Source organism: Lissotriton vulgaris, chromosome 10 (genome assembly GCF_964263255.1).
Source record: "Lissotriton vulgaris chromosome 10, aLisVul1.2, whole genome shotgun sequence".
Taxonomy (NCBI): Eukaryota; Metazoa; Chordata; class Amphibia; order Caudata; family Salamandridae; genus Lissotriton; species Lissotriton vulgaris.
The window spans coordinates 553,947,479-553,973,151 of record NC_141698.1 but is presented as its reverse complement, the minus strand read 5'-3'; the positions used below and the strand labels follow the sequence as shown (position 1 = coordinate 553,973,151).

The window sequence follows — 25,673 nt, the reverse complement described above, 5'->3', positions numbered from 1 at the left end:
TATCTGTCACAAGATAGTGACTATCTCACTCTTCGTAGGAACACAGAGAAAACCTTGTCATACTGGATTGACCTTATTACGTCATCTGGTTAGACATTGTCACCCAAGTATACTTGATAGTGAGGGGAACTTTATTCATACTCTTTTTGTCAGTGATCGAAGGAATGTTTTACTGCTTATATTGCACAAAAGTCAGAAGGACCCAGCTTGTTATATTCCTCATATGAGAGAGACCCACCCTTCCAGCACAATTTGGAGAAAGCGCCAACTTCCTACTTAGTTGTATTTAGCGATCCATTTCATATGTACTAGGCGCCACCGAATTTCTTTATAGCAACAAAATACAAGATGCTTTACAGGGCTTATTCAATTCCTAGTCGATAGTCGCCTCCGCCTCCGACCCCAGTTCTCCTCACAGTTCCAGTCTAAGGGCTACAACCATATCAGAGGGATGGGGAGCCTGAGGATGTTTTAATCAAAATCAAACTGATGGTCTAACCCGATGAGAGTGATTGTCATGTATGGGAATAACGTGCCATGCTTAGGCGAAAAGTGAAGTGAAGTTAAAATTGAGATATGAGAGACCTAAATTTTATTGATGTATCTCATAGTTCAAACTAAAAACAGTGCAAAGATAGTGTCAACAAACAACTATCTAGAGTATTCTCGTGGTCGCCATATTTCAGCATGTTTAAAAATAATTTTAAAGTCATATAAAAATGTTTTCACAAAAATGTTTTGCTTTTGACTTTGCAGTAGCAAATCTTAGGTGGGTCCTGATGAAAGCACGTTTAGACCTTAGAACCAAGCGCGCTGAACCATGTCGACCACGAGAACTACAATACAGCCCTGCCTGTGGTTTTTTTTCTTTGCTTTCTCTGTTTATTTCCTATTATTGTTGTTAAGGAACTCGGCTCTAACAGTGCCTAGAACACCTCGCTGCCTGTGCCATTTTTCGGGTGTAAATGTCGGGAAATACCCTGCTGCTCTTCTGATAGCACAACTGAGATGGTGAAAGGTTTGAGGCTTCACTTGTGGTGCTCTAGCATCTTCATCGGTGACAAATAGCGCCTCTATGACAGGAGATGAGCTGATGTCCCAGAAATGGAGGCTTTGGTATAGTGGGGAAGAAGGAGGGATACACGTTTTATTTTTCAATTTATTTGCGAACATTATCCAAAGGTGCCAGAGCTTTGTATAGTAGAAATATGGCATTACATGGATGGCTACAGACAGTTACGTAAGTGCTAGAATAACAAAAGATGTAGGTTATACAGTAGGACTATACATTAGTGAAACAATCGCTAAGTACAACAGTGAGCTAGTGATATTTGTGAGAACCTGATGAAGAGGTGCTGGTCTCTTTCAGTGCAAGAGGTGAGTGAAACCGTAATACAACCTGCAACTATTTTCTGAATAAACAGATCAGCAGACATGCCAACCCTCCTGATTCAGGCGTGAGACTACCGATCTGAAGGCTAGTCTCCCGCCTCCCGATTCCTCCAAGCAAAAACCCGATTCCTCGGGGGTTTCAGCTGACAGGGCTTGGTATTGTGTAAAGTGCTAATTCTTCCAACAAAGAGTGGCGATGCAGGGGCTCTCGAAGGGGTGAAAAACCAACAAAGCGCCATTAACAAGGGAATCGTCTTTTACAGACCTGTGAAGTACTAGGGTGGGGGGGTGGGGAGGGGAGCTGTTTCAGCCCGGGCTGCCACAGGGGGGTGGGGGGTGCATGCACTGCCAGTAACCTGCCAGGTCAGTGCCCAACACTTGCATCACCCTCTCTGCCTGCCATTATGCTCCATGCTTCTGAAAGGTAAGAAAAAAACGTGCATTTATGTTTCAAATGTCCGATCAGCACACTTCCAAAGCCCATACATGCCAGTAACCCGATTCAAAGTCCTATTCAACCGATTTTTTTTAAAACTCCCACTTTGCTCTCCTGAAATGTTGGCATGTATGGATCAGGTCTAGATAAAGTGACAAACTATCTGCAACTTAAAAAGTAGTCTGTGTCACACTTACTGTAGCGTGTTGAGCACTGCAACGCTGTCATGGTACGGGCCAGCCCACCTGATGACTTCCCCTTACAGCTGTGGCCGCCATAAAGGACTGATGCTGGTGTGGCATTTTGATCATGGCTCAGTGATGCTGGACTATCTCTGGGCCTGTTGAGGCACCATTACTTTGATGGAGGACCGGCCGTGGGTGATGGCATCGTCACATTATGGCAGTCGTTCAGGGCGCACAAGTCAACAACGTTTGGAAAGCAGGCGTGCAACAATCATTGGGATCAAAGGGCCCCCCCATTGTGGCAGCCTGGGCTGAGTCAGCTTCCCGGGCACACACAGAACCGCACCAGAGTACTTGGCAGGTCTTTAAAAGACCACTTGCTTGAAAATGAGTCTTTGTTGTTTTTTCAACCCTTCTAGAGCCCCTGCATCTCCACTCTAACTATTGCTGGAAGAGTCAGCCCACCACCCAACCGAAATTCTTTCTTAGCCCCCCTCGAAATTTGGTTCTAGTTGCTCCCCTGGTGAAAACTGTCTGCACAGCCTCTCCGTGGGTGAATTAGTAACATTGTAACCTCGTCTGCCTGAGCCCAGAGCGAGTTGAGCATGCCCCTAAACCAGCCTGCAGGCAGCGCGCACCACGTGGCTGCCAGCTTTCTGTCACTGTGTTAATTTAGCAGCACTCCAGCTTGTTGACAGCCTAGGAGGTGCTTTAAAAGTGTGACTTTCCATTTCAGCGCGTGATGCGGACCACCACACTGAAATCAGTTAGTTTAACACCTGATGTGCGGCACTTGGCAGGGCTGCCAACGCCAAATATCATTCAAAGATGGCTGCCATGTTTTCTTTGCTAAGCGTCCTGACACTGCTATGAAAACTGATGCAAGAATTGCGGTCATGCGTTCCTTCGTAAACCATGCTCATGTGTTTCAGTTACATCAGAATTACCTGCAACAGAATCCAATCTTGAAAAATTAGTGAAACTTTCTCTCCTTCAAGAAACACCACATTGGTATAAGTGACACACTGACAGTGCACATCAAGGATTTAAACTCGCTCAAGGGTCTTCATATGAAATACTTCCGTTCTTTACAACCTCGGAGTGCAGGTAAGCTCCACAACGCGTTGCCTAATTAATACAGCAATCTTGAAGGCACAAATAATGATGAAAGGAAAACATAGAAGTCACTTCTAGTTTTTTCAGGGAAATAAGAAGCCCTGTACTTAGATAGAGCAGCTGTATCCCACCCCGGTTGCTCTCAATTGTCTTGTGTGGAAGGCTGAAGACATACATTCTGGTGCTGACAGTGACCTGAGCCGTGCACAAGCCAGCACGAGGTAGGTACAAGTAGAGCGTGCACTAATAATGAGTTTAAAAATATGACAGGTAAAATTAAAGATAATAAATGTGACAATTTGTCAAGACAACAATAAGCATAACCAGAGGACTATATATACCCAGATACAACAAAAATATGTAAAGTAAACAATATTCTCATCTTCAATAGTCTGTCCCATGATATTCTTGACCTCACAATATTTTTGTTCACAAAATTTGCGTCAAGCGATATTTTATGAAACTTTTCTGGGTGGAATACTGCTTTGTAACTAAGAACTATGCATGCACCCCTACATCTCAGCCGAGTTGTCTAATTCTACAACAGCATTATATCCACACTTATGAGACAACTTACAGGAACAATTCATATTGGTATACTTGCCTCATTGCTCAGCAGTGTTTCCCAGTCAGAGACCTCTGTGAGTTCCATACCCCATCTCTTCTCTAGAAGAGCATCCTTGACGATTACAGATATGGCACGCAGACCGAAGGAGGCAAAAAGGTTGGCATGAATGTAGTTGCGGGTGCAGCGCAGCTTCCTGCATAAAGAAAGTACATTTCAAAATAAACAACACTTAAAGAGGAAATATCAATATTCTGAACTTAAAGAACAAATCACCATCAAATCTTTGAATTTTAAGGCAAGTTGAATCTTAGACCTCCTCTAGAACAAGCAACAAAATAATAGCTTAACCATGAGCAATTTCTGGCTTCTGGATTTGCTATTCACGGTATTTAGCAGCAGAATATATTGAAGTGTGTAGTTAGTGACTCATACAAAGGGTACTCTTCCCAAGCAAACTGCTGAGCAGAAATGTCTTGGATCATTGGCTCTGGGGGTTGTCACAACTCCTATAATACTGGTGACTCCCAGGTGTTATGCTTTGCTGCAAATGATGCAGCAGCACTGCCTGGCGGATTCTCACAGCTCTGCAGTTCAAGCTCTTCCAGCAGGAGGTACTGTGGAAAGCGTTAAAGGAAATCTGTCCCTGCAGAGCTCTGAACCCTGCAGTTCCAAGTTCTCCCACTAGAAGGTGCTGTTGTGAATGGTGAACGAGAGCCGGAAGTTCAGTTGGTAGAGCAGCTTCTGGTTTCACAGTTCTGTAAAGAACGATGTGAATGTACAATGAGAACGTGGTTAGCTTTCAGCTCTTGCAGTGGCAGCCTCCGCCGTGAGAGGTAGCTGTGGTGCCTGTGTAAGCTTATATGGAGGTAGTGCAAACCCCTCTCGGCAGGTGGCATTCACGCAAAGGGTGTAGGTTTGCTGCCGTTAGATGAGAGCACTGCTTCTACAGAGACATCACTTTTGGCACTGGTAGAAAAATGATGTTCCCTGGTCCTGCTGTGCCAGTTTATTCCCACAATGAATCACTAAAATAATGGCTGGATGGGGTCTGTGACTTTGTGCAGTGCCACTCTCTCCCACCACATAAAGCTGCAGATAATGGTTCAGGAGCACTAGTGGTTAAACAGGCAATCATACCTCGTTCAAGATTCATATTTCCACAGCATTTGGCACTACATGAAATGTGGTAGGTTTGTAGAACACTTTCTCCTATACCAGGGACATATTGGAAAACAGTCAGTGTTTAATTTGTAAAAAAAAAAAAAAAAAAAAAGGAAAGACAAGCTAAGTGCAAGGGCCCAAGGCATTTCTAAGCAGTCTGCTGCAGCTGGGAACAACCACAGCTCCTGCCGCTGCTGCTGAATGCCAGTGCCAGCATTACCTGCTTAGGTCACACTCAAGTGAAATCTTTTGTACTATTCTAGATCACCCTGAACTATAAAGAGGGTCTGTAAGTGCTAGTTTTATTACTTTTTTTAAATTATATTGAATAGGTAAATGCTCTTTTAATGTTCTCTGCTCACAAAATAGGCAGATAGCACCACCATGAGTGGACTCTGATAACTATGTGCCAGTGTTTCCAAATAAGTGCCAGTGCAGAGCACCAGCAAACGCTGGCACAAATTAAGCATTTTAACCGTGGACAACAGTGAAGTTGAGCAATCATGAGTTCAGTCTTTCAGCCTCTTTTTGGAAATAAGGTAAGCGCTGGTCACCCCTGTTTGACACTTAGCTTGGTGAGTTGTGTCTGATCTGTGGGCAGGTCTTACCCGTGGCACCCTCGTCCAGAAGAATATACCTGAAGACGGTGAGGATGAGCAGTGACGAGATGAGGGCCAGGAGGGACAGGGAGTACCCCACTGTGTACAGCACTTGGAAGCTCACCATTAAGTTTCGCGTTCCTTCCTAGAAGAGGGAAAAATGAGGGGAAATTACACTTATTCGCAAAGGTGCACCCTTTATCGTATTAACCTCAAAAGCATGAATGATTGAGCTACCCCACCCACTGAATTGAAACCTGTGACTTTCCCGATTCAGACAAATGCTTAAAGTTACAGGAAAAAAATTACACAATTTTTGGTGAAGTGTCAAGCAGAATTCCCGTCCCTCCCATTATTAAAAATGATAACAAAGCAGACAGCCAGTTGGATTAGAAAAGTCTAATTCTGGGAACATGGGGCCATGTTATCAAGAAAGGGCGACACATTATCGCCGCTTTTATCGGCAGAAAACTGCCGCTAAAGGGGCGATAATGGGCTTTATAATATGCCCTTGTGAATTCCCATAGAAGCCCAGGTCAACACCAGAACCTGGGCTTCTATGGGAATACACAAGGGCATATTATCAAGCCCATTATCGCCGCTTTAGCGGCAGTTTCCTGCTGATAAAAGCGGCGATAATGTATCGCCCTTTTTTTTATAATATGGTCCATGGAGTGAAGTGGTTGACCAACGAAAAAAAGGTGCTTATCTTCAAGTTCAAGAACATTTCCACCAATACAAGTGATATTTTAAAAACAGCCCAATCAATAGGGGACTTAGAAATCTTGATTCCTACTTTGAAATTGTTGGTATTTGTTATGACTTGAAAATATCAAGAAGGCTTAAACAAACTACTCAAGCCAGCTGGCTGTTTGCCAGAGTATCATATACAGATTACCTCACAAAAATACAATGACATAAATATTATTTTACATAATATTGTTTTATGTGGTCTAGGTTTTCTAATATTTATTCCAACTGGTTGGATGTCTGAGTGTGGAATACATAAATATCACCTAACAAACATATTGTGTTCCAAAAAATAGTTAAAAACATTGTCCCTTTGGCTGTAGATTTTAGGTTGGTAACTCCAGTGGGGTTATATTTTTTTATTTGATATAAAACAAACAATATTTATGTCAGACAATATCCTGACATCAATATTCTGGCACCACGCCAAGACTATCTGCCAGTTCTTGAACAGATACTAAGCTATCCCGCAAATATTTTATGAGATGCCCTTAAGGATGTTTTGCGATCACCTCCTCCTACATGCCTACACAGTTACACCTTGCCAAGTAATATGCAGCACATGGAAAGGTAAGTCAATCTCACTCACCTCCTCCTTGGCCACTTCCATCTCCTCTTCGCACTGGGAAGAGTTCCGCCATGGCTGAGTGCTGTTCCCTGTCACCCAGCGGCCATCTTGACCACACCTCCGACTCACAAAGCCATGCTTCACTGCAAGAAAAGGAAAACGGTCTTGTTTAAATGAAAACTCATTTTTTTGTGCCATCTTCCCAGATCCTCGTGCCTCCATGGTAAATACTTGCAGCTTTAATCCCAAGTTACATTTTCTCTCATGAAGTCTTGCAGAAACCACATTGATGCCATGCCAAATATATAGTGTGGCAGTATAAACTCAAAGTAACCTCAGAATATTTCTTGGTGTGGCACCTTTTGATGGCTTATGGTAAGGCCCTCAATAGAAGAGGCCAGTAATTCCTGATGGGGCTTATAACCTTGTAACTGACCTTGTCAGTAACTATGATTTCTACAAAGTTACAGTGGACCACTCGTCTTTTTCTAGGAGATGTTGTTCACAATTAATGCTTACCTCATTAATTTATCACTTGGAATTTTCAGGGTTCACATCACACTACCCCTTAATTATGCAACTCCAGCAGTGTGAAATTAACAACTCCTGCATCAGGACAGTCATAATGAGGCCATGAGTGAGACACCTTAAGAGAACCAGCTGCAGTCTGAGACATTCTTTGGTAAGTGTAATGTTCTGCAACTTCCTTATGGAATCTGGAAGAAAGATTCTAAGAACATAGGAGTGGGCATATAGTTGCTGAGAGGCATGGACATGTCAAGGGTCATTTTATGGAGCTGAATAAAGCTTTCTTTAATTTAAGACTTGTGTGCCGTCTTCCTAAAATTGGTGATGAGGGTGGAATACTGAAGGAAGAAGACTCCGTGGACAAGAATGGACATTTCAAGAAATTCCTATCTGAAGCAGCCGAGTTGAGAGACGGCATACGACCCCTGGTCTAAGGTCCTGTGACGTTGCCTGTCCTATGAGAAGGTGAAGCCTGCACAAAAATACTGCGGCAGATATGGGCAAATAAGCAAGATTTTGGGAAGTTACAGGCTAAAGCACATTAGCAGCACTTGGGCATCTAGCATGTGAGAAAACTGAATGATGGCTTGAGGCATGTGGGGAACCTGACCCAGCTGTAATGTCTGGTTGGAGAGCGCGTGTCAGTGGGCAACACTTTGACTGCACATCAGGAAGTCGGAGGTAAAGATCAAGCCTCGAAAGTTTAGCTGGCTGAGATTGTGGATCTGTGTACACTGCTTGGATGGTGCATGAGGAAGTTGGAGGCAAGGATCCAGCCTCGAAGGGTTTAGCTGGGGGACGGTGTGTGTGAAACTGTGGGCGCTTACCGATTTCTGGTGGTTGAAAGCAGAGCAGTGGCACAAGGAGGCAGTGCGCTCTACTAGGGAAGGGCTTCTGTTTGTGGGACTCAAAGGAAAAGGAAACCAGAGTCAGGTGCTGACCTCAGTGTGGGGAGAAGTGAAGAAGGGAATTTGTTTTTAGTGCAATTGGAAGACGGGAATGCTGACTTGAGTGTGTTGGTCTGAATGTGGTTAATGAATGGTTAGATGTTTTAGCAAATAGTGCTGACAGGAGAAGTGAAGACAAATTGGTGATTGATTTTCCCTATCAACAGTCATGGTTACGCAATCTATACCTGCACCTCCATCGTACTTACAAGAGTCTGGGCTTCCATAGGAGTGGAAGGAAACTTTCAAAACATACTTGAAAGCTGTAGGAGGGGAAAATGTAATTGCTAAAAGAACATTGTCCAGTTCGAATCATAGTTTGGGTTTGGAAGGCAGGAAAGTTCTCAAAACTCTGCTAGTGCCCATGAAGAAAAGTAGAAATGTGGATGCAGGTTATGATGCAGAGTAGAAGATGAACATGTCAGTGCTTTAAAGGCATTGGAAGAGAATTATGGGTTAAAGGTGATCATTGTGGTCGAGTGGCACAAGTGATTTTCTCGTGCCCAAATGCAGAGGGAGACAATTGAACAATATGTAGCTGCCCTGAGGAGATTTGCTATTTCGTGTAAATTCAAGGATATACAAGATGAAATTATAAGAGGCCAGTTAGTCATTAGAACAAACAATCATCTGAAGATCCAGGAAAGGCTGTTAGGACTAAAGGATCCCACATTAGACGGAGCAATAGATGTAGCTAGACACATGGTGAATACCTCACGCTTTGTTAAGGAATTAAGAGAACGACACAGGGTCCTGACTTCTAACCAGCAAGGCTAAGCCAAATGTATAAAGTAAACAAAACAATTGCCAATACTGAACATCACTTTATCTATTCCAATATGACCTTAATGAACAAAAAACATCCCGGTCCGTTTTATGAAGTACGTCTCTAGTTTATTTATTCATTTATTTCACTAGTCAGACTTTTTCCTGTTTTCATTGACTTGAAGATTTTTTATGCATAAACAGAAATTACCAAAACATACAAAATGTGACAATTAAATACAATATCTGTACAAATTTACAACACATTTACTCCAGACTTTTGGCCAAGACATCCATAACACATTCAATCCAAAAACACACATACCACATAAACAAGAAAAGCCTTTTGTCAACGCTGTTTTGTTATGCTAATCAATACACCAAAATTGCTTATTTATGAAGATTGTTTAACAAGGAATGTAGATTAGACCCCAATCTTTAATTCCTAACACAGTCCTTGTAATTATTTCCATTGACAATAGGCCAGGTCAGGTCGACGCGTTTCGAACCCCCAATTGCGGGGGTTCTCATGAGGACAAAAGATTTCTAAAAGACAAAACACAACAAACGTACCAATTTAGGACCACTCAAAAATCAAAAGGAGTATTCTGTCAGTACCACCGTCTACCAACTTCCAACTACGTACCTTCTCAGATGCAGAAATGAAGTCCCTTAGTGTAGATTAGACATTGTAGACACAACTCACTAAATGAAAAGACACCCAGACAGAGTCTTATTACAACCTGGCTTTGCCTGTCTCCCTACATAAACCTATTCATTAAAACCGAGAACTCACCTCTCGGGCCGTGTAAAGGAGCGTGGGCACCTAGAACATGGGAATTAGGGTAATTTTACTATCGTGATGGAATGACATGGACATTACTTCAGAGTGTGGCAGTCAGAGTAATCCACTTACCCTGAATCTGTGCAACGCGGCTCGAAAAATGAATGGATCACTTAAGCCGGTGGGGACCTTATCCTTGAGTCCTACGTGGACACAACGGGGGCAAAAGTTAGCTTATATGTGCAAACTTAAGGTTTCGTGTAAACAAACCCGAGGGGCATCCTGCTCACCTTAGTGTTAGTCGGAGCGTTACCGTCTATCGTGAAACGGAGGTCGAATGCAGTCCTCCCTCTATTTTGGCACTTCCTATGTTTTGGAGGTGTCACGAGATCGTGACTTTTAGGGGCAAAAAATATATGAATTTGGAATAAAGGTCAACTCATTGCCACTATTTATGGTTTAGATGGCAGTTTTCCCATGCCGTTCGAATAGATCAACCGTGTTGAAAAACTTTAATCAATAAATGTCGTCAGGGTGCATTCTGGTTAGTGTCGTTCTGTCAAAACCATAAAAACATTATAAATTGGTCTGGGCAATCCAAATCTTCTTCAAGAGGCACACACTGATTTGTGCTCAGACTTATTAAATCAGTGTGGGTGCTGCGAGCAGACACTCCCTGGTCGATCATAATTCAGCTCCTTTAAGTTTAGGTGAATTTGCTGCTCTTACTTAAATGCCCAACACTGGAAAATGAAGTTCCCAAGATGAAAAATGAAAAAAATGAAAATAAAGGGCCTGCCCATGGATATTGAAAGGGAGGATATCTATTTAAATATACCTTCCTCGGTGCTATACAGGGGCCTTTACATGCTTATACAGCCTTTAAATCAGGGATTGCCTTTAAAAATTTCAGAGATTTCATTTAGTCCATTAACAGCAGTGTTATATTTCATTATTAGCAATGCCTCTCATTGACCAAGTTTGGCCTCTGTGTCACCTCCCCGTGGATCTTTTTCAATTTTGGAGATGATAGTCCAGCGCAGGTCCTCTTCTTTATGTTTATTTGATATCCAATGTTGTACCAGTGGTGCATTTAGTACTTCTATCCTTATTCTAGATTTGTGCTGGGTGATCCTCTGACGTGCTTCCTGCGTGGTCTTCCCAATAGATAATTTTGGGCAAGGACATGTTATCCCGTAGATTACATTCCTTGTTTGGCAGTTTGTAAATGTATCATGTTTCTAAAGAATCCCATTAAACGTGAATACAGAGCCTTCATTTGGTTGATCACAATACGTGCAATTTCCGCACCTGTGGTGGCCTACCACAGGAGGCAGTCCCATCATACCTCTTAATGTCAGTTTTGACTCCAGGGGCAAAGCTGCTCGGACAATATGGTTTGCCACACTTTTTTCTTTCTTAAACGCGAAAAGAGGTGGTTCCATGAAGTCACTGTGTAGATCTTTTATTAAATGCCAATTTTTCATCACCATCTTACGTAGCTAATGCGCACTTGGGCAAAAAGTTGTAACACAGACAATTCTTTTTTGGTCTGTTCGTACTTTCTTTTGCAGATGTGTTTCCCTTGGGACCCACCACGCTCTTTTTAGAGCATGTTTTAGGAGTTTTTTTGGGTAACCTCTTTCTAATAGTCGCTCGACCAATCCATTTGGATGAGTGAAATATTCTTCTTTACTGGAGCAAGTTCTCTGTATCCTGAGAAATTGGCCGAATGGCAAATTTTGCTTCAAGCTTCTCGGATGATGACTAGTATAATGAAGTGCTTTGTTTCTATCTGAACTTTTGCGAAACAATGTTGTGTCCAACGTACCATCCACTGCGTACACCTTAACATCCAGGAAGGTGATACATTTATTAGAAGAATTTGAACTAAACTTAATATCTTCCGTCCATGAGTTAGGCCATGTTACAAATTCATCTAGTTTTTATTGTGTTCCTGACCAAATAAAAAAGACGTTGTCTATATATCTCATGTACTTCGTGATATATTCGACATATGGGTTGTTGTTATATATGAACTTATTTTCATATAAACTCAGGAACAGTACTGCTAATTCTGGTGCAAGGGGGCAGCCCATGACCATCCCCTTTATCTGTAAAAAGTAATCCGTGTCAAACTGAAAATAGTTTTTTTGTAAAGCAAATTTGGCCAATCGTACTATAAAGCTGGTAGGTACTCTAGTTGGTCGTTCCCTTTGTTCCAAGAAGAATGTTAAGGTGTCTAATGCCTGCTCTTGGGGTATCTGTATGTAAAGTGAGACTACGTCCATGGTCACCATTAACTGCCTAGTCTCATCAAACTGTACTGATGTTATCTGATTCATAAAATCTGTGGTGTCTTGTAAATGTGCCGGAATTTCATCAATAAATGGCGTAAGAAAAAAGTCAAAATACTTCGCCACCGGTTCTGTCAATGATTCACACCCCGAAGCGATAAGGCGGCCTGGAGGGTCAATTGCGTTCTTATGCATTTTCAGGAGGACATAGAACATTGGTATCTTTGGGTTTTTGTTCTGAAGAAAATAAAATTCTTTAGGTCCTAGGATTCCCGATTCATGCCCTTCCTGGAGGATGTTAAAAAGCTCAATCTGTAATTCTTTTGTAGGATTTTGATTAATCCGTTTGTAACAGCTTGGGTCATCAAGTTGACGTCTGACTTCCTTTTTATATCTGTTGATGTCCCAGAGTACAACCGGGCCTCCCTTGTCCGCCTGTTTAATCACTAGGGATTTGTCATTTTTTAAGGTGAAGATCGCATCCTTCTCTTCTTTGGAAAGTTTATAATTAACATACTGTTTCTTGTTCTCCAAAGCGGATATCCCTGAAAGGATTGTTCTTTCAAACGTGATTACCTCCTTGGGGGTCTTAAAACCTGGTGGACAGAAGAGTGACTTTTTTCGGAGGTCGGTGGCCTCTGTGCTAGTTAGCTCTGGTGTCTCTTTGAAGAATGTCTTCAAGTGGATTTTCCGACAGAATTCTATTGTTTCTAACTTAATTTTTACAAAATCCGTTGGTCTTACAGGAACAAAAGAAAGCCCTTTCTCCAGGACAGCTGTTTCTGATTTAGACAGAACCCGATCTGATAGATTAAAAACCGGTGATTGTTTTAACTCTTGTAGTACTGGTGTCTGGTTCTCATCTCCCATGGTTGAGAATTGAAGCGTGACCGCCCTCTTGCCCGTTGTTGGCCTCTGACTAAAAAAGGCTGAGGATTTTGTTGTTGATTGTGTTGGTTCCCTCTATGGCTCAAATTATTCCTTATCTCGCTCGAGTCCGTCTCTCCTCCTGATGATGAAGAGGTATCGGAGAATGTCAGGAATTTATTCCTTGAGCGTCCTTGATTATCCTGGAAGAACCGTTGTTGAGCTGGTCGTTTATAAAAGTCCTGTTGTAAATACGGATAAACTGATTCCAGTGAGAAATTCTTTTTGTCAAGCTCGAATTTGTTCTCTTTCTGGGTTACTGTGTAGTCCTTAAATTCCAAGAATTCTTTTTCAATTTTCTCCAAGAGGCCTTTTGCATCTGAAATTAACTGAATATTTTGGATTTCCGTTTCCAGAACCGAAATTTCAGTAAGCTGTCTACACGAAATCCTATGTGATGTCTCAACAGTTAGGACCATAAGGTCCCCACTGCATTTAGTCTCTATACAACTAAATCCTTTCTTATATTCAGGGTCATCAACGAATACCATTGGGGTATTCCGAATTTGCAAACCAGTGGGGATCGTGCCTGCTCGGAGGTGTTGAAGCAAAAAATGTCCATGTAAGTCGGTTCTGATTTGTTTTTTGCGCAATCTGATTAATTTATCTGATTCATTTTGAGTCCTAGCAGTGAGACTTAAGGTAGCGGAAGCGAAAACTGGTGGAGCACTGATCAATTTTTGAATGTGTTCTTCGCTATAAGCGAATGTGTCTTTATCAGACATGCTATACAGTGCACACCTAACACTTAACAGACACAACACTGAAAAACATGCACCTCAACCAAAGACGACACTTACGTTAATGTTACCCTGACTGTGGCTGGAACAGTTCTACCGCTATAGACCTCGCGGGCAAGTGCCCGCACTATAACTAAGAGAACGACACAGGGTCCTGACTTCTAACCAGCAAGGCTAAGCCAAATGTATAAAGTAAACAAAACAATTGCCAATGGTGAACATCACTTCATCTTTTCTAATATGACCTTAATGAACAAAAAACATCCCGGTCCGTTTTATGAATTACGTCTCTAGTTTATTTATTCATTTATTTCACTAGTCAGACTTTTAACTTTTTTCATTGACTTGAAGATTTTTTATGCATAAACAGAAATTACCAAAACATACAAAATGTGACAATTAAATACAATATCTGTACAAATTGCAAATTTACAACACATTCACTCCAGACTTTTGGCTAGGACATACATAACACATTCAATCCAAAAACACACATACCACATAAACAAGCAAAGCCTTTTGTCAACGCTGTTTTGTTATGCTAATCAATACACCAAAATTGCTTATTTATCAAGATTGTTTAACAAGGAATGTAGATTAGACCCCAATCTTTAATTCCTAACACAGTCCTTCTAATTATTTCCATTGACAATAGGCCAGGTCATGTCGAAGCGTTTCGAACCCCCAATTGCGGGGTTCTCATCAGGACAAACGATTTCTAAAAGACAAAACACAACAAACGTACCAATTTAGGACCACTCAAAAATCAAAAGAAGTATTCTGTCAGTACCACCGTCTACCAACTTCCAACTACGTACCTTCTCAGATGCAGAAATGAAGTCCCTTAGTGTAGATTAGACATTGTAGACACAACTCACTAAACGAAAAGACACCCAGATATATACAACCTGGCTTTGCCTGTCTAACTACATAAACCTATTAATTAAAACCGAGAACTCACCTCTCGGGTCGTGTAAAGGAGCGTAGGCACCTAGAAAATGGGAATTAAGGTAATTTTACTATCGTGATGGAATGACATGGACATTACTTCAGAGTGTGGCAGTCAGAGTAATCCACTTACCTTGATTCTGTGCAACGCGGCTCGAAAAACGAGTGGATCACTTGAGCCGGTGGGGACCTTATCCTTGAGTCCTACGTGGACACAACAGTGGCAAAAGTTAGCTTATTTGTGCAAACTTAAGGTTTCGTGTAAACGAACCCGAGGGGCATCCTGCTCACCTTAGTCTTAGTCGGAGCGTTACCGTCTATCGTGAAACAGAGGTCGAATGCAGTCCTCCCTCTATCTTGGCACTTCCTATGTTTTGGAGGTGTGACATGATCGCGACTTTTTGGGGCAAAAAATATATGAATTTGGAATAAAGGTCAACTCATCGCCACTATTTATGGTTTAGATGGCAGTTTTCCCATGCCGTTCGAATAGATCAACCGTGTTGAAAAACTTTAATCAATAAATGTCGTCAGGGTGCATTCTGGTTAGTGTCGTTCTGTCAAAACCATAAAAACGTTATAAATTTGTCTGGGCAATCCAAATCTTCTTCAAGAGGCACACACCGATTTGTGCTCCGACTTATTAAATCAGTGTGGGTGCTGCGAGCAGACATTCCCTGGTCGATCATAATCCAGCTCCTTTAAGTTTAGGTGAATTTGCTGCTGTTACTTAAATGCCCAACACTGGAAAATGAAGTTCCGAAGATGAAAAATGAAAAAAATGAAAATAAAGGGACTGCCCATGGATATCGAAAGGGAGGATATCTATTTAAATATACCTTCCTCAGTGCTAAACTGGGGCCATTACTTGCTTATACAGCCTTTAATTCAGGGATTGCCTTTAAAAGTTTCAGAGATTTCATTTAGTCCATTAACAGCAGTGTTATATTTCATTATTAGCAATGCCTCTCGTTGACCAAATTTGGCCTCTGTGTAAGCATGAGCGGATTTTGCGGATTGGCAATCCGCGAATTTTGCGGATTTGCGGATTCGCAATCCGCAAAATCCGCGAATTCCCGCGAATTTGCGGATTTTTTTTTTTTTTGTGTTCGCCCGTGTTTCTGCCAGTTCGCGAGGGTTTTTACAATTTCGCAATTTGCGAACTTACCTGTCGGGTCGCAAGTTTTGCGAACTTGTTGTTTCTACGTGTCCAGCCTGTTTGGGACACTCTTCTTCATCACTGCCACTCTCTGTCACCACTGCCACTCTCTGACTACTCATGCCACCCTCTGGCCCACCCATGCCACCCTCTGTTTCATCACTACACCCTCTGGTTGTCCAGTGTACATTATTTTCGGCAAAGCAAAGCACACCTTCCCTGCCTCAAGTGACCTGAATTAATTTGGGGCTGATTAATGTGTCACAGAATATTTTTTTTAGCTGGCACCTGCTTCCTTAGTGCGCCCTGATTAGTGATCTTTTGCACTTGCTAAGTGCTTTCAAAATTAGTTACAACACCTGCCCTGCCCCAACTGACAATAATGAATTAGGGGCTGATTAATGGATTTTAACTTCCAGCCTGGCTCCTGCTTGTCTCCCTTAGCTGTAATTCAGGACCTTTGTGGCATATGTGTAACTATTCTGAGGTTCAGAGCAGGGTCACATAATAGTTTCAACTGGCAACTGAACTCTGGAGGGGCCCCTCAGGAAGCCCTACAGGAAATGGCTACTAATGATGTGCCTGAACTTTTGAACCTGGTAAGTAGTTACTTTCAGTTTTGCCAAGATCGTATTTCTGCAATTTCGCACTTATTCGCGGGGCGCGAACTCACGCTAACAGTGCGAGCAGCGCGAGCAAAATCCGCTGCTCGCGGATTTGCGGATTTTGCGGGAAATTCGCAAATCTCGCGGATTGCGGATTTCCCGAAAATCCGCAAAATCCGCGAGCGGAACGGATTTTCCGCCCACACCTACCTCTGTGTCACCTCCCCATGGATATTTTTCAATTTTGGAGATGATAGTCCAGCGCAGGTCCTCTTCTTTATGTTTATTTGATATCCAATGGTGTACCAGTGGTGCATTTAGTACTTCTATCCTTATTCTAGATTTGTGCTGCGTGATACTCTGACGTGCTTCCTGAGTGGTCTTCCCACTATATAATTTTGGGCAAGGACATGTTATCCCTTAGATTACATTCCTTGTGTGGCAGTTTGTAAATGTATCATGTTTCCAATGAATCCCATTAAACGTGAATACAGAGCCTTCATTTGTTTGATCACAACACGTGCAATTTCCGCACCTGTGGTGGCCTACCACAGGAGGCAGTCCCATCATACCTCTTAATGTCAGTTTTAGCTAAAGGGGCAAAGCTGCCGGGACAATGTGGTTTGCCACACTTTTTTCTTTCTTAAACGCGAAAAGAGGTGGTTCCATGAAGTCACTGTGTAGATCTTTTATCAAATGCCAATTTTTCATCACCATCTTGCGTAGCTGATGCGCACATGGGCAAAAAGTTGTAACACAGACAATTCTTTTTTGGTCTGTTCGTACTTTCTTTTGCAGAAGTGTTTCCCTTGGGACCCACCACGCTCTTTTTAGAGAATGTTTTAGGAGTTTTTTTTGGGTAACCTCTTTCTAAAAGTCGCTCGACCAATCCATTTGCATGAGTGAAATATTTTTCTTTACTGGAGCAATTTCTCCGTATACTGAGAAATTGGCCAAATGGCAAATTTTGCTTCAAGCTTCTCGGATGATGACTAGTATAATGAAGTGCTTTGTTTCTATCTGAACTTTTGCGAAACAATGTTGTGCCTAACGTACCATCCACTGCATACACCTTAACATCCAGGAAGGTGATACATTTATTAGAAGCATTTGAACTAAACTTAATATCTTACGTCCTTGAGTTAAGCCATGTTACAAATTCATCTAGTTTTTCTTGTGTTCCTGACCAAATAAAAAAGACGTTGTCTATATATCTCATGTACTTCGTGATATATTCGACATATGGGTTGTTGTTATATATGAACTTATTTTCATATAAACCCATGAACAGTACTGCTAATTCTGGTGCAAAGGCAGCCCATGGCCATCCCCTTTATCTGTAAAAAGAAATCTGTGTCAAACTGAAAATAGTTTTTTGTAAAGCAAATTTGGCCAATCGTACTATAAAGCTGGTAGGTGAATCTTGATGGTGCAGTGAGCAAGGGACTCATGTCTGAGCATACCCTTCCACGCTTATGGTGGACAAAACGATTCAGAAAAGGGGGTGGTGATGGACAGAGTATCTGAATAAAGCAGAACACTCCTACCCAGTCAACAGATCAGGGCTTGATCCATCACCGTTTTTTAGCTCACTGCACCATCCCAGCTCAGAACCTGGCTACATGCAAATTAGTCTCCAAAATTGAAAAAGATCCACGGGAAGGTGACACAGAGGCCAAACTTGGTCAACGAGAGGCATTGCTACTAATGAAATATAACACTGCTGTTAATGGACTAAATGAAATCTCTGAAATCTTTAAAGGCAATCCCTGAATTAAAGGCTTTATAAGCAAGTAGTGGCCCCTGTATAGCACTGAGGAAGGTATATTTAAATAGATATCCTCCCTTTCAATATCCATGGGCAGTCCCTTTATTTTCATTTTTTTTTTCATTTTTTATCTTGGGAACTTCATTTTCCCGTGTTGGGCATTAAAGTAACAGCAGCAAATTCACCTAAACTTAAAGGAGCTGGATTATGATCGACCAGAGAATGTCTGCTCGCAGCACCCACACTGATTTAATAAGTCGGAACACAAATCGGTGTGTGCCTCTTGAAGAAGATTTGGATTGCCCAGACCAATTTATAAAGTTTTTATGGTTTTGACAGAACGACACGAAACAGAATGCACCCTGACGACATTTATTGATTAAAGTTTTTCAACACGGTTGATCTATTCGAACGGTATTGGAAAACTGCCATCTAAACCACAAATAGTGGCGATGAGTTGACCTTTATTCCAAATTCATATATTTTTTCCCCCAAAAAGTCGCGATCACGTCACACCTCCAAAACATAGGAAGTGCCAAAATAGAAGGAGGACTGCATTCGACCTCCGTTTCATGATAGACGGTAACGCTCCGACTAAGACTAAGGTGAGCAGGATGCCCCTCGGGTTCGTTTACACGAACCCTTAAATTTGCACATATAAGCTAACTTTTGCCCCCGTTGTGTCCAAATAGGACTCAAGGATAAGGTCCCCACCGGCTCAAATGATCCACTAGTTTTTCGAGCCGCGTTGCACAGAATCAGGGTAAGTGGATTACTCTGACTGCCACACTCTGAAGTAATGTCCATGTCATTCCATCACAGTAGTAAAATTATCTTAATTCCCATTTTCCAGGTGCCCACGCTCCTTTACACGACCCGAGAGGTGAGTTCTTGGTTTTAATGAATAGGTTAATGTAGTGAGACAGGCAAAGCCAGGTTGTAATAACACTATGTCTGGGTGTCTTTTTGTTTAGTGAGTTGTTTCTACAATGTCTAATCTACACTAAGGGACTTCATTTCTGCATCTGAGAAGGTACGTAGTTGGAAGTTGGTCAATGAAAAAAGGAAAAAGTCTGACTAGTGAAATAAATGAATAAATAAACTAGAGACGTAATTCATAAAACGGACCGGGATGTTTTTTGTTCATTAAGGTCATATTAGAAAACATGAAGTGATGTTCAGTATTGGCAATTGTTTGTTTACTTTGTTAAGGAATTAGGCAGCACAATAGTTAAGGGAGGTATGGAAAAAGAGGGAATGTTTGATGTGAATGCCTGGCAAAAAAACACATGCAAAACTAATGAACTAACAGCTGAAGTGAGCAATTGCCGTGCTTCTGAGAGTGAATTTCTCTAGAGTATGTAGATTGTCTGAAAAATGATAATTCTAAGAGGGCAGTCAATTTGGTGAATGAACAGGAAGACTCACTACACAAGGAGAAGTTAAGCATGAATCAAGAAGATGAGATTGACGTATTAGTGGTGTGTGGAGTGGAGCCTCAACTTAAAGACAGCTATAATGTGATCAGTGATTTATATCGTTCCCACAATTTACAGTCAGAATGAATGGTAGGGAGGTAGAAGTCTGTGCTGTTTTGTGTTCGCGATTCACGCTTACAAAACAGTCTGGGAAGAATTTAGGATGTTTGAAGAAATTTGTACATAGAATTGTTCTTAAGAGGGGTACCTTGCCCAAGGTGCAAAAAGTGCAGAACGTTCTGCTTGCCTTGAGGGGGCTGTTAAGGGAGGAACTGCAATGGTTAGGTAATGAGGGTGTGATTGAATCAATTGAAGACTCTGACCGGTTGAGTCCAATCAAGATTGTAAAGAAATATAAAGGCAATATACGCAGGTGTGGTGATTTCAGGGATGTGAATGCGTGTATATGGATATATCATCACCTTCTTCGGATAAACGAGATGTTGAGGTGTGTGACTGGTGACAGATGTGTCACTGCCATGTATTTGCCTAGAGTCCGTCATCAGGTATGGTTGCACGTTAAGTACAAGCATTTGACTTCCTCCATAACGCCTGAAGGTACGTACCAATTTGTTTGAATGCCTTTTGGACTTTGTACTGCATCAGCAGTGTTCCAGGGGGTCATGCAAGAGGTTTTCCAAGGATTGTCAAATTTTCTAGTGTTCCATGATGATGTGTTAATCTGGGGTGTGAGCAAGTAACAGCACAATTGCATTTTAAGTGATGTGTAGCATCGATTGGAGCAGATAGGTCTCACCATTGGTCTAGATAATTTCAAAGTTGCTATGGAAGAAGTAGAGTACCTAGGTCACACTTTGGCTTACGAAGGTGTTAAACCAAAACTCAGTTTGGTGGAAGTAATTGAAAAATGACCTTCTCCTCAGTTACTGTAATTTTTGGCTTTACAGAGTACTACTCCAAGTTTGTGGATCATTTCACTGAAAGAGTTCATGTGTTACGAACTTTCATGAATTAGGAAGTAAAGTTTCAATAGGCGACATCTTGTCAACAGGCATTCAAAGCTGTGAAGTATTGCTTCAACATGGCTGTTGTTTTTAAACCATTCGATCCCAATGATGATCCCATCGTTGTGACAGAAGCCAGTAATTATGGGTTTGGAGCCTTGTTAGTGCAGGTGTATGAAGGACATGAGAGATTGGTTGCTTTTGCTTAGCATACCCTGAGGGGTGTGTAGGACACATACTCCACCATAGAAAAGGAAGCGTTGGCTGGTGGAGTGTGCAGCATTTCCAAACCCTTGTGTGAGGAGCCAGTTTTGAGTTATGCACCGATCATAGACAATTGGTGGACGTGTTCTCCACGACAGGGGCCAGTAAAGCTACACTACATATTGCCAAATGATTATACCATCACCAGGAGTACATGTGTATGTACTTAACACGAAAAATATCAATGCATATTGTTTGCCAGGGTTATCACTGAGTGTTCATACTGGGGTTAATGTGGACGAATGGTTGGCAGCAGAAATCAGTGAGGGGTGTTTGGGACCTATTGGAGAAGATGAATAGAGGGAAGCAATTTAAGGAGATGCTGTATTAGTAAAATTGACAGAAGCGTTACCTCTTGTGAAGGGGTGGAGGACAGAAGAGTTAGAACTGTTAAAAAGTGTTTGAGAAGAACTCTCACTGGTGGACGGTATTGTAAGGAGAAGTGAAAATTTTGTTGTAACAAGTGTGGTAAAGATTATTTATGTTGTTACACGAAGGTCATGGGGGAATGTAAGCCAAGAAGAGGTTGGCCCGGTTGATTTTTGGTGGCTGATTGTGGATAGACAGATAGAAAGATTTGTTCAGGATTGCATACACTGCATGTGTAGTCACAAGACTCGCACATTGCAAGAAATGTCCATATTTCCTTTGGCTTTACATCAACATGCATGGAGAAGAGTAGCAATGGATATATGTGGACCATTCGATTGTCAGGGTGTGAATGAGAGGTTTGCAGTAGTGATGATAGATTACTTTTGAAGTGGACAGAAGTAGCATGTATGAGAGCGATAAAGGCTGCCAATGTGATTTCATTTTGTGAGGATATCTTCAGAAGAGAAAGTTGCTCTGGTGTGATGTTACCTGACAATGGCCCCAAATTTTGGATCAGAAGAGTTTGAGTCATGTCTCAAAAGGTGGGAAATCAAACATTACAAGACAGCAGTGTATAATCCCAGGGGAAATGGTTTGATTGAATGCTTTAATCAAGTGTTGTGAGAAAGTATACAGTTGGCTATATCAAGTAATGAGTGTTGAAGAAGACAGGTCAAAAACATGTTGTGGAATTATAGGACTACACCACATTCAGTGACAGGAGAAACACCTTTTTCTCTGTTAAAAGGAAGAGTACTGTGCACAGTGGGTGTGCCAGCTTGGATATACAAATAAAATCATCAGGGAATTGCTTATGATGTGTTGAATGAGAGAGTGAAAAAATATTAAATGAATATGTGCAGAGACACAATGAAAAGATAAACAAAAGTTGCAAGAACATGTTAGGGTGTGTCTGGGAAATGTGAGTTTGAAAGGTTGCTCCAAGTTGTCTGAACCCAAGGAAGTGTTGAAAGCTAAGGGAAATGTGGTGAAATTGTCAGATGGCAAGTAGTGGAATGTGGGGAAGGTTACTGTGTGTAGTTAGGTAGAGCAGTGTAAATGATTTAAGTTGAGAAACATATCAGAAAATTGCGAAAGGACATCTAGGGAGGTACCCATTACTCGAGTTAGAGTGAGACCTTAACGAGTTGATATTTACATATGTTCACAGTACGGATATTCATTTTTCCTATTCAGGTGTTAGTGCGCATATGCTTGTGGTACATACACGTTTGAAATTCAATACAGGAATCTGTGTGATCCAAATTGTGCTTTATTAATTATTTTTAGCTCTGTTGGGAAAAGGGGATGTGTTATGTTTTCAGCAACTAGTCTGCTTCATCCTTCTGGAACCTGGAAGGTAGATTCTAACAACGTTGGAGCGGGTAGACAGTTGCTGAGAGGCAAGGACATGCCAATGGTCATTGCATGGAGCTGCAACAGGCTTTCTTCAATTGAAGTTCTGCGTGCCATCTTCTTTAAAATCAGCCTGTCCATTGTAATCTATTCTAGTCCCTCCTAGCTTCCCCTTCTGTAGATCTTTCCAAAAGTATGGGATAATATTGGAGGTAGTACTGCCTGGGGAACAATGAAACCTCAATTTGTGGTTGTCTGCCAGTGAGGTATTACCTCCATATTACGAGCTCCCCGGTCAGGATGGTGGCTAAGGCAGTCATACACGATTCCCTGTGTGCCAAGTTGCAAAATACTTTTTTACATTAATACATTTCACAATTTCTTTGCAAAATGTATTTGGGACAAGCAATCGCCCATTTTTAGATCGCATTACGGGCCAGCAACTGGCATAGAATTCAAGACAGAACTTTTAACGTACCTTCGCTAGATAAACAATGATACATTTTTCAACACCACCTCTTTATTTCTAAAATGTTGCTAAAGGTTGTTTGTTGTTAAATTGTTCTTTAACTTTTTCAATATGTTGTTTTCTTATGTTGATTTTATTCTTCCTTTTCAATGACTGGCAGCATTTTTCTGCTCAGGATATTTTTCCTTTATATACTTGCAGTGATTGGATTATGCACAGCCTGGGGCTTCTCTGAGGCTCTGGTATGTAAACAGCAAATGCTAGAGGTCTCTGATGTTCAGTGAGAATTCTTCTATCTGCATCTGTGCACACGGTGGCAGTAGTGCAAGTGTTTAAGAGCACTGTCAGCGCTCTGCTGAGCTGGAGAATGTGCGGCAATATAGGGAAGATCATTCTTTCTTAATCTATGGGTTTTCAGTAACCTATGTAGGCAAGCGGGAATTCGGGCAAGCAGTACAGTTATTCTCCATGAAGATGTAAGTGTTATGGATCTCACCAGAGCTAGTTCTGCTGGACATTTTTGATTGCCACTTTTCCTTGGGGATTTCCATTTTTCATTGCTAAATAAAGAAAGACAGTCTTTTGTATCCAGTTGTCAAGCCGCTCACATAACTGAGGCATCCAAAGTGCAGAGCTGCAGTTTCCCTGTAAAGATTTGTTCATTCATATCACCTCTATGTCAGACCGGCCAGGAATACAAACTCAATGGGGGATATTCTCAAGAACGTGCAATAATCATTCCCAAAATCGGTTAACGCAATCTTTCATAACGCCGTCTATCACAGGAAAAAAACACAGTGTCAACGTTGTATTCTCAACACGGCGGTTACATGCAATAGTATCCCAACAACGCGTCCAATGTCTGCGATAAAAGTCCCTGGATGGCGATAAAAATCTAAACCCCCAACGTGAAAAAACTTGCGATGTGCACAACTGCGATAAAAAATCCAGCGAGAAGCAGCACCAGCCTGCAAATCCCACAAGTCAGGCGGCCAAATTTACCATTAAAGCGGCAACCAAAAACATAAACAAGACTCAAACAACTGCGAAGCATCATGGAGGTAGCCAGAGCAAGTACAGAGGGCAACCAGAACCACACAAGCCCCACGGAGGACCAGCCTGGGACCATCTTAGGGAGAGGGTGGCAGGAGTTGGAGGACCGGACACTGCACAACATGACCTGATCCAACAGCAACAGGGTGAGTAACGACCAGGGACAAGGGGGATGGGGGGAGATGGGCACAATGGTACACATGCACGAGTAATTATAGCACATCGGGGGACAAACCATGTCCAAGAGTACAACTTCGAACAAGAGCCCAATTTACGCAAGTCTGCAACATCTCAGCACTACATAAGCACAGAAGTGAAAGGTACACCACCTGAAAGGGATAAGGGCCAGCCAAATCTGAGCCGAAGGGGCATCTCACCCACAATGCAGCACCCACACATAGGATGCAGTGCCCCCCAACATTGACAACAATGTTGTACAAACTGAAACACTTTCACAACAGAACAGAGGACACAACTGCTACCGCTTGTGTGTAGAAAATGGCCATTCGCATTTGGCATAGCAGGAAACTGTGAGATGACAATGTACACCTCACATCCCTGATGGTGTGGTAAGTGCCAAATAGGCGTCACCTCATAAAGAGTCCCAATGTACATTGACATGCAGTCTGACAGTAAACTTGTACAATGGGTGAACATACATGTGAACACAATGTCAATCAGCATTTCCCCTTCTCATTGCAGAGGGAGAATCAACGCCTCCTGCAGAGCAGACCCAACAACACAGCACTGATAATGAAGAGGACCTCCACAACATCAACACCGATGCACTCCAACAGCTCAGGGACAGCTCCGGCACCCCATCTCCAGGAGCAGGGCAGCCCAGCTGCATCCATGAGACCCCACCCCCGCACAGACCACACAGCAGGAAGCACCCACCACCACGGCTGTCTCCCAGGACTCCCACGACCAACACATTGCCTTCCAATGCTGTGTGTTAGGGTGCCAGGAGAAGATGACTGACCAGCTGCGGGCAGGGTTCGACCTCATGGCAGCCAAACTAGATGCCATACGTGGGTGCCTAAGTCCATCAGGGACCACTTACAGTCCCCAACAGACACCCACTGACAATCCTTGCTCTACCACAAGCCATGGCTGACATCACTAGAGTCATGACTCTGAGCAAATAACAACTGTTTAGTCAGAGTGGCTCCAGTGATGTCACCTAGGAGTTGGGACACATTCAGAAGATCATGGAGAACATGGAGTGGATGCAAGCGGAAAGAATGTTTGCCATGGCTGCACACCAGTGAGATGTAGCTGTGATATTTCATGCCCTGCAGATCCTCGTCATGGCATTGCCACCACAAGTCCTGGCGCTGATGGATGCTGGTGCTACTACTACATCCACATCTCCTCCCCCTGAAGTGTCAGTGCCACACAGTGCAGCATATTTCCCACCTCTATCCACTGATGTGTCACTGCCACACAGTGATGCAGACAAAATACCACCAC

The 25,673-nt window shown here is 42.3% G+C and overlaps 1 protein-coding gene across 1 annotated transcript in view; it reads right to left on the bottom strand.

The window, feature by feature from the left end:
* The window catches only part of LOC147688519 (glucagon receptor-like), a 153,415-nt gene that overhangs the window by 86,804 nt on the left and 40,938 nt on the right, over nt 1–25,673 (bottom strand). Inside the window, exons 4-6 of the mRNA XM_086939936.1 lie at nt 6,797–6,918; nt 5,496–5,602; nt 3,734–3,890 (exon numbers count right to left, since the gene is read on the bottom strand). Coding sequence (XP_086796062.1) covers nt 3,734–3,890; nt 5,496–5,602; nt 6,797–6,918 — 386 coding nt within the window. The remainder of the gene's footprint in view (nt 1–3,733; nt 3,891–5,495; nt 5,603–6,796; nt 6,919–25,673) is intronic.